The following is a 9,295-nucleotide window of genomic DNA, read 5'->3' as shown; positions in this document are numbered from 1 at the left end:
ATTCAAAATTGAATGATTATATTGAAACAAACTAAAAATTAAATGACTATTTCAAGACAACTAAAAGGTTAGTGAACAATGTTACAGTTAATATTAATATAATCAGAATGTTGACTGAAAATCTAAAATGACCTGGATCATGATTTATTAGTTTAGACAAAGGGACAGCAGATTCTTCAATTGTGTAAGATTTTGAAAGGAAAATAACAGCAATAGTATAATGCCAAAATAAAGGCAGCTTAATTAATTAAGGATAGCGAAGTTATCCATGGAATAGAAATCTTACAAGAAGCAGCTCATCCTCGCCATTTCATTTGTAGTGAAAATCAATGATATCAACTGCAAAACCAACGCCAGTATAATAAGGTAACAATTTCCTTTTTATCTTTTGACTTCAACCAGTCCCTTACGCCTGTTTTTCAGACTCAACACGCATGCATGCAACTAGTGAGGTTGGGATTTTCTCAAGTTCAAATTGAATGACTGAATTCAATGTTTTAACTTTTCTCATTTGGCTTAATTAATGTCTGTCTTACTTATCAGCAGAAAATATCCAATCTTGGTTATTGAACATAGTTAAATAAAGGGAGATGGAAGAGGAAGATGTATACACAAAAGATGGGACTATAGATTTCCGCGGGAATCCGGCAAACAAAAAGGAAACTGGAACATGGAGAGCCTGCCCCTTTATAATAGGTAAACTATGTTGCCTTTAAATGGGATTTGGTCATGTTTTGATTATTAATTACACTAGTTTCTTTCTTTCTAACAGGAAATGAATGTTGTGAAAGATTAGCTTACTATGGGATGAGTTCCAATCTGGTTCTTTATTTCAAGGATATATTAAATCAGTCCAATGCTACTGCTAGTAAAAATAACTCTGATTGGATTGGAACTTGCTATACCACTCCCTTGATTGGAGCTTTTTTGGCTGATTCCTATTTGGGAAGATACTGGACTATTGCTATTTTCTCCATCATTTACGTTCTTGTAAGTGAAAAAACATCATTACTAACTTAATCCTCCTCTATTCACATATGTATCTACTTCTGAATTACATATATATTTATATAGGGGATGACACTTCTAGCATTATCAGCATCTGTTCCTGGTCTAAAGCCAAGATGTTATGGCAAAGATAACTGTGATCCAACTCAACTACAAAGTGCATCATGTTTTGTAGCACTCTACCTCATAGCTCTAGGAACCGGCGGGATTAAGCCTTGCGTCTCATCCTATGGAGCAGATCAGTTTGACGATACCGACCACACTGAGAAGAAGCACAAGGGTTCTTTCTTTAATTGGTTCTACTTTTCAATCAATGTTGGAGCTCTTATTGCTTCTTCTTTGCTAGTTTATGTACAAATGAACTGGAGTTGGGGATGGGGTTTCGGCATTCCTGCAATAGCAATGGCAATTGCTGTCGTTAGCTTCTTTTCCGGTACACGATTGTACAGGAATCAGAACCCTGGAGGCAGCCCTCTTACGCGTCTCTGCCAGGTCATAGTAGCATCTATCAGGAAATACAAAATTGAAGTGCCTGCCGATAACTCTCTCCTACACGAGACTGCTAATGATACCGAATCAAATATCAAAGGCAGCCGCAAGATTGAGCACACCAAAGGCATGAGGTTAGTTACTACATTTTTCAAGCTTCAATCAAGTTAGGTTTATAGCTGTAATGTTGCTGCATTATATCCTGCACTGCAGATTCTTCGACAAGGCAGCGATTGTGACCGAAACAGATAACATAAAGGATAAAGCAGACCCGTGGAGATTATGCACAGTAACTCAAGTTGAAGAACTAAAAGCAATAGCCCGTCTTCTACCTGTCGGAGCAAGTGGAATCATTTTTGCTGCAGTTTACAGCCAGATGAGCAACTTATTTGTATTACAAGGTGATGCAATGAATAAACATGTCGGGAATTCCTCGTTCGAGATCCCATCTGCATCTCTTAGCGTTTTCGATACTCTTAGCGTACTAATTTGGGTACCTATATATGACCGTATGATTGTACCATTAGCAAGAAAGTTCACAGGACATCCAAAAGGATTGACACAGCTTCAGAGGATCGGGATTGGCCTTGTCATATCGATATTGGCTATGGTATCAGCAGCGGTTTTAGAAATGATAAGACTAAGAATGATAAGGAGAGACAACTATTATGATCTTAAAGAAGTGCCTATGTCAGTATTTTGGCAAGCTCCACAGTATTTCATGATAGGATGTGCAGAAGTGTTTACATTTATCGGACAACTGGAATTCTTCTATCAGGAAGCGCCTGATGCTACGAGAAGTTTGTGTTCAGCTCTGTCACTGATTACGGTTGCGCTTGGGAATTATTTGAGTTCTCTGCTGATAACAATTGTTACAAGTATTAGTAGTAAAGATGGGAAAGCAGGATGGATACCAAAGAATTTGAATTATGGTCATATTGATTATTTTTTCTGGGTATTGGCTGTGATGAGTGTGGTGAACTTGGGAGTGTTCATCTTCATTTCGAAATGGTATACATATAAAACAGCAGTAGGAACTCTTCGTTGATGTCTCAGATATGCAGTTTATGTTGAATAAAATCTGTATATACATTTCAAATTCTTGTATATGTAGAATTGGTTTACTCGTCAAAGAATGTGTTGTGGAAACAAGGAAGAATTCTTATAATCACATATGCTCTCTTTCTACATCTACATATGTGTAATTGCTTTACAATCTGTCATTCATAAGACTTACTTTGTCTGATTTTTACAGTGGTCTGAGTACAAATCCCATACCATTTCTTCGCAAATGATTGTACAATTGTCACATTTTTATCGGTAATCATAATACTTCACACCCATCCCATTCTCGGCTCATCGAATGAATACCGCGAATCATCAACAGATAATCTAGCAATCAATTGATAATCTCGGATCTGTATCTCAAGATCTCCAACTCAAACTCTTCATCACTTGTCCTGTCCTTTCCCTAATTATGGCAGTTTATCAAAATTACACTTCCCATCTCTGAAGCACGGACACGCCGGCAACCCAACGTATCGCGTGTCCGATACGGTTCCGACACGGAAACGGCCGGAAACGCCTGGGACACGGTGTCGGGGCCATTTCCGTAATACCGGAAAGTTGGATACGCGTGTCCCAGAAAAAAAAAAAAAAACACTCCGATTCTTCATTTTTTTTTTTCAGAATTTCTATCTATGAAAAACACAGTGAAGTAATAACCTGGAATTGTTGCGGAGATTGCTACAATGGCTTGGAATGCGGCGATTTTGAAGGATTCTTAGTAAACGTTGTCGTTTTCGCGTTTGAGGAATTGACTGTAGATTTGGGATTGGAAGAGGTTGCTGCTGTAGAAGACAATGTCGAGGAGAAACCAGTTGATTGAGCAAGAGAAGAGGTCGCGGCCATGGCGGCCGAGGAATTTTTTGGAGAAAAGGGGGTAAGTTTGACGAATCTTGGAGGATGATTTCTTCTTCTGCTATTTGTGAGATTGATAAGCGTCATCTGTTCAACTCCAAACTCTGAAAAATCATATCTAAAAATATATTTTTAATATTTATAAATGTGCCCCAATATTTTTATTATTTACACGTGTCCCCCACGTACCCATGTCATGTGTTTTATAGAAATGACGTTTCCCGTATCCGTGTCCGTGTCGGATACCGTATCCGTGTCCGTGTCCGGGCAACATAGCTTCCCATCATGCCAAAACATTATTAAATTATTAGCTCCAATAATACATTCGCTTGTTTGCTTCCAACTTATAACTAAAACAGTTCAACTCTAACCAACACTCTTGGAGTGAAAAAAAACAAAACCAAAACCAAAAGGAGCATCCTTCAAGAGTTCATTTGCATCAAAATGAACTAACTATCAATTTGGGTTTTTTTAAACATAACTAGCTATGAAGCACGGAAACGTGAACTTGCAGGTGTTTCACGTTTCCGACACGGTTCCGATGCAGAAATGTCCAGAAACAGGTGGGATACGTTTCGGGGCCATTTCCGTAATATTCAAAACTTGGATACTCGAATCCGTCTGGGAAAAACGTTTCCCAGACAAAAAGGTCTGCAATATGCAAAATATGAATGGTATTAATTTAGAACAGCAGAAAGAGGGGAAGGGAAAGAGGGGCAGAGGGGGTTAAGGGTTAATGAACTGAAGGAAAATTAAGAGAATTGATGCTGGATCAATATAGTGAAATACCTCTGAACTTCCAACATATTCAACAGTTCGTTTCAGAGAGATAAACAGAGGGCAATTGCAGTCTTGCAGATAGTGTATCTTTATTTGAAGGGGAAAAGGAGTAAGAATAACATCTTTAAAGCATTTATATGTGCAGCACATATAACATCTGAGATAGACCAAAGGACAGAGATGCCACTCGAAAAACATAGAGAAACGGAGAGCAGTTACAGACAGACCAAAGGACAGAAAGCCGATGCAATGTGACTCCTAATACAAACCGAACTGCCTCTCAAACTTCTCAATCTCTATAAATACGCTGCAGTAAACTTCTTCACAAATCACAAACTTAAAACTCTCTCTGGTCGTCTGTTCTAAATTCTAATTTCTTACTCTGTTTTGCAAATTCAAATTTTCCAGTGTTCTTTCATTTTACATCATCAAACATGAGACTGTTCATCTTATTGATACCAATATCAGTTATTGGCTCAATGGGTTGCTCATCTCCCTCAATCAAAGGAAATGAGCTTGTTGGGTCCCTGCTGAACTCATCTGCAAAAACAAAGGAAGCATAGTTGTTAAATCGAGATTCGACTCGTGACTCGAAATCTGATTTTGCGAATCGGGACTCGTGAATTGAATCGAATCGTAAGATTCGGATCAAATTCAAAATGCTATAAAAAATAAAATATTAACCATATTTAACTTTAAATATTAGTCCAAAAATACAACTTTAATATCTAAATAGAAATTATATAAGATATAAAAGAAAGTTGAGACAGACAGAACATAGAGAATAGAGAGAATATAGAGTAGAAGGAGATAATAACAAATAAATAGAAAATAAGAGGGAAGGTTTTGGAATTTGTAAAGTGAAGAGTCATCTAATTGAAACTAATTGTATTTTATAATTTCGCTACATTTTTTTGTTTTTGTAAAGTGAATAGCCATCTTCTTCGAAACTTCTTCTGCTGTACGTTTTTGAGATGTTAAAATTTGATTTTTTTTTTTTTTTTTAAATGGTGGCCTAAATCGACCAAATCGGGTGACTCGCTGAATCGGTGGTGACTCGTCCGATTCATGAAGCTTCCGATGAACTATGGAAGGAAGGATTATATAACATTTAAAGTAATAATTTGAAGTGTACCACATATTATCACAATTCATGAACCTCTGTTAAATCACTGATAGTTCTCTAGCAACAACAACATCAAAACCTTAGTCCCGAAATGATTCGGGGTCGGCTAACATGTACCATCGTATAAAACCGTGAAATCAAGTCGTGTCAGCGACACAAATTCGCTCCCTCCACTCCGTCCTATCCACTATCAGTAAACTCATATCACTCTCGATCACCCTTCTCCAAGTTTGCTTAGGTCTTCCCCTACCCCTCACCACTACATCCCTTTGCCACTCTTCGGTCCTCCTAACCGGCGCATCAAGCGCTCTACGTCTCACATGGCCAAACCACCTTAGTCGGTTTTCTCTCATTTTATTCTTAATAGATGTAACCCCTACTTTTGTCCTAATTATTTCATTACTCACCCGATCCTTTCTCGTATGACCACACATCCATCTCAACATGCGCATCTCCGCCACCGACATCTTATGGATGTGGCAGTGTTTCACTGCCCAACACTCCGTACCATATAACAATGCTGGTCTGATTGCCGTGTGGTAGAATTTTCCCTTCAATCTATTAGGCATGCCGGGGTCACAAAGGAAACCCGTTGCACTCTTCCACTTCGACCAACCAGATTTAATCCTATGAGCAACATCTCCATCTACTTCTCCATCCGTTTGGATAATAGATCCTAAATACCGGAAGCAATCCGAGGCCTGAACAACTCTCCCATCTAGGGTGATTGTCCCTGCCTCCCTACTCCTGTGGCCGCTAAACTTATTAAAATTAAGAACCACAGGCAATAAGTAAACGACAGATTACCGAATATCGTATTGAAGGAAGTTGGGGGAGGGACGGACAATAAGTTGATGCCGATGTAAAATCCAATCGCTAAAACTATTGTAACCATAGCATAGGTTGGGATGGCCAATGCCCAGTACCTGAAAAGTCTCAGCAGTAAGCTCTGGATAAATTAAACAATAAGATAGCTTCACAATGAAGAGTTCAGCAGCTTTCTGTGTTCTTTGATCAAATAACTAGTGTTTATGGAAGAGGAAATAAATTCTTAAAAAATGAAAACTGAAAAACAATGCTTAAAAGAAATTAGGGAAGTATGAATACTACATACTTGTCAGGATAGTAAAAGATTCCAATTGAGTGCAACCAACGTTCAGGAACATATGCCCATACCAAGAAAATAACTGCACAAGCAGAAAAACTGAAAACATTAGGAAATTAGTAGAGCCACTTGATCGTGTAGTCAATTTGTTAGAAACATTCTGATGAAATATAGCAATTTCATCCACTGAATCTCAAATTGGACACTTGGAAGAGGTAAAATGAGTAAGAAACACTGCTAATGATGCCAAAGTACAATTTTTTTTCATATGAAGCAATTTTACACGTGCATGCGTAAAAAAAATTGCTAAATCGAATTCGCTCAATTTTTTTTTTTTTGTGTATATATAGAAGTTATTTACACCCGAACTAGCTCAAATAAAATCTTCAATTTATCAATTAAAATTTCTACCCTAATTATCAAATTTTCAATTAATCAAATGTATCAACACTAAACTGCATGAGGGCGAGCCTTGGCACAACGGTAAAACGTTGTTGCCGTGTGACCTGAGGTCACGGGTTCGAGTCTTAGGAGCGGCCTCTTGCCAATTAAATTGGCAAGGGAAGGCTTGCCCCCAATACACCCTTGTGGTGGGACCCCTCCCCGGACCCTCGCTCAGCGGGGACGCGTAATGCGACCGGGCCGCCCTTTTTTTTTTTTTTTTATCAACACTAAACTGCATAAAAGTTTCATTTAATCCATATATTTATGTCATTTTTAATTAAATAGTCAATTTAAAAGTTTCATCCAATATCTATTTAACAAACACTTAAACATGTCATGTTATCTTAGTATATATTTTCATGGAAGAAGACCTCCCAAATCATGGTTTCCTTTATATAAGGTTCTCTCATCTCCTTAAGTCTCATGAAAGTATCAGAGACAAGACCAGTAAATCTATTATGACAAAGATGAAGGATTTTGAGATTCTATAACCAACCAAAATACAAAGTGATTTGGCTTGTTAAACTGTTTTAAAACAAAATCAAAGATTCAATAAACACAGGTTTGCACAAATTAGGACGGATATGACCTGACAAGTTCATGTTGATAAATACCAGTTTGTCCAGTTTGTGCAGTTTGAACCATCCCATGTTGATAAATCCCAGTTCCCATCAACCCATGACAGGAATAGCAGATTGAGGTCAAGGGAATCGAACTGAATATGAACACAAAAGCAGCAGCAGCTCTGATTTATGAGTATCATAGAGCTCAACAGCAGGAACCCTTTCAACCTCAATCTGCCTGAGACAGGGGGCCGGAACCACCGCTGGTAGGGATGGTTCCGGCAGCCGGGGATCAGGGGCCCTCCAGCCACACCCCCCTGTCTCTGCCCATATCTTCAATCATGCGATAGAATCATTTAAGAGTAAAAATTGTCAAATTTAGAAAGTCATTTTGCACAAATTTAGAGTTTGTTAAGAAAGTTATAGTGTAGAGCATTTAAAATAGTCACTATATGCCAGAAATTCAAATAACAATCGATATATAGGGAAAAGAAACATTCGAATGAATGACCTGTAGCAACAATAGTTGTAATGGATCCAACAAAGCCATAAACTTCTGAAGTTTTTGGTCCTTGCTCTCCAGACACCCCAAAGCTAGAAGCCCTGTCATCAGGGTCTAGAAAGGATCCAGCTGCCTTCCTCCTTTTTGAAAAGCTGAGAACTCTTCTAGGACTACTAACAGAATAGTGATCTTCCATGGCTAGCTTTTCAGAAAATTCTGGGATTTCAGTGTTCTCGGAGAGTTTCCCTGGAAAAAAACAGACCATAACCAAAAGAAAGAGAGAGAATAAGTTAATAGAAACTTTTAAAAACTCGAAGGTCAAAAATTAAAGACGAAGAAGAAAACGAACTTTTAAGAAATTCTATAAATCATCGGCTCAAAATAACCCAAACACTCAGATCAGTTGTTGAGAGAATGTAGGTAAAGCATTATGTTAATCACGCAAGCAATCAACAAGTTTGCTAACATTGTGCTGCAAATATAGTCGAAAATTGATATTTTGTCTAGTTGAATCAATCTTCCAGTCCAGTACCCATTTGCACAACAAATCCAAACACAAAAACCTTTATTTCCATTAAAATACTTAATTATTGTGGAAAATATTAGACTATACTAATTCAAAATATAAAATCCAACAAGTCTCCCTTCAAATTCAAGTAAGGAAAATCTTCAATCAAGATTTGAGGAGATGGGAGACTACTGCCCCATCGAGCTAACTCATGTGCTTCATTGTTCTTCTCTCTATGTTCAAAGCCGAAGAGACAGCGGGGAACCAATGAGGCCTCCGCCCAAATCGCCTCTGCAATTGAGTCGGTGTAGCAGAAAACCTGACATATTATCATCAATCAAGGAAGAGTTTCAAATTTGAACTTGTTACGCATTTCATCGAACAGTTGGACGGCAGTACTTAGAAGGAAAGAAATTCGGTGAAAACCATACAAGTATCAGTGCGGCATTTCATCATATGATTCCAACTTTCCAAGAAGACTCATTTCTTTCAGACATTTTATCAAACACAAAATGAGCAAGACCCAAACTTTAAGTACATATTATCAACCCCAAAAACACTAAACCCCCAAAATTTATGAACACAATTTATGTTAACAGAACCTCATTAAGCTTTTATAAAAAAAAAACAAAACAACAATTAGGGGGTGGCAGCGACTGACCGGCGGTGGAGAATGATTCTGCCTCTGCTGCGTGCGAACTGATGCTCGACGTTGACAATGTGAATTAGGGATTAGTTTAGTTTAGTTGCTCGACGTCGACAATGCTCGACGTCGATGATTTTTTGTATATCAAAACGACGTCGTTTAGATATAAATGAAAATCAGAATTAACAATAAGCCGGGGCGGAA

The 9,295-nt window shown here is 38.0% G+C and overlaps 2 protein-coding genes across 5 annotated transcripts; one reads left to right on the top strand and one right to left on the bottom strand.

Moving 5' to 3' along the window:
* Nucleotides 1-2,545, top strand: LOC136233118 (protein NRT1/ PTR FAMILY 8.1-like). Of its 2 annotated transcripts, XM_066022691.1 has the most exons (5): nt 1-366; nt 547-696; nt 773-990; nt 1,075-1,631; nt 1,711-2,545. In XM_066022691.1, the coding sequence occupies exons 2-5, from the start codon at nt 591-593 to the stop codon at nt 2,543-2,545; spliced, it is 1,716 nt and encodes a 571-aa protein (XP_065878763.1). In that variant the 5' UTR covers nt 1-366; nt 547-590. The 2 variants fall into 2 exon arrangements, with proteins under 2 accessions (XP_065878763.1, XP_065878762.1); XM_066022690.1 differs by having other exon boundaries at nt 1-696.
* A 1,724-nt stretch (nt 2,546-4,269) lies between these two features.
* On the bottom strand, nt 4,270-9,236 carry LOC136233120 (phosphatidylinositol N-acetylglucosaminyltransferase subunit P). 3 transcript variants are annotated; one of them, XM_066022695.1, is made up of 6 exons: nt 9,107-9,236; nt 8,287-8,764; nt 7,947-8,183; nt 6,438-6,510; nt 6,131-6,249; nt 4,270-4,737 (listed from the first exon to the last, which is right to left on the bottom strand). In XM_066022695.1, the coding sequence occupies exons 3-6, from the start codon at nt 8,131-8,133 to the stop codon at nt 4,613-4,615; spliced, it is 504 nt and encodes a 167-aa protein (XP_065878767.1). In that variant the 5' UTR covers nt 8,134-8,183; nt 8,287-8,764; nt 9,107-9,236; the 3' UTR covers nt 4,270-4,612. The 3 variants fall into 3 exon arrangements, with proteins under 3 accessions (XP_065878767.1, XP_065878765.1, XP_065878766.1); XM_066022693.1 differs by lacking the exon at nt 8,287-8,764 and having other exon boundaries at nt 9,107-9,234; XM_066022694.1 differs by lacking the exon at nt 9,107-9,236 and having other exon boundaries at nt 8,287-9,082.
* Between the last annotated feature and the right edge of the window lie 59 nt (nt 9,237-9,295).

This window comes from Euphorbia lathyris, chromosome 6 (assembly GCF_963576675.1).
Source record: "Euphorbia lathyris chromosome 6, ddEupLath1.1, whole genome shotgun sequence".
In the NCBI taxonomy this organism is placed as follows: Eukaryota; Viridiplantae; Streptophyta; class Magnoliopsida; order Malpighiales; family Euphorbiaceae; genus Euphorbia; species Euphorbia lathyris.
Note: the sequence above shows the minus strand (reverse complement) of the source record. Positions and strands in the feature narration are given on the sequence as shown.

Excerpts from the sequence above, each read along its gene's own strand:
- LOC136233118 (XM_066022691.1), top strand. The coding sequence starts at position 591 with ATGGAAGAGGAAGATGTATACACAAAAGATGGGACTATAGATTTCCGC. Across the intron at positions 991-1,074 it reads TCTCCATCATTTACGTTCTT|GGGATGACACTTCTAGCATT; the intron begins GTAAGTGAAAAA and ends ATATTTATATAG. Across the intron at positions 1,632-1,710 it reads GAGCACACCAAAGGCATGAG|ATTCTTCGACAAGGCAGCGA; the intron begins GTTAGTTACTAC and ends CCTGCACTGCAG.
- LOC136233120 (XM_066022695.1), bottom strand. The coding sequence starts at position 8,133 with ATGGAAGATCACTATTCTGTTAGTAGTCCTAGAAGAGTTCTCAGCTTT. Across the intron at positions 6,250-6,437 it reads ATCTTTTACTATCCTGACAA|GTACTGGGCATTGGCCATCC; the intron begins GTATGTAGTATT and ends GAGACTTTTCAG. Across the intron at positions 4,738-6,130 it reads TTCCTTCAATACGATATTCG|ATGAGTTCAGCAGGGACCCA; the intron begins GTAATCTGTCGT and ends TTGTTTTTGCAG.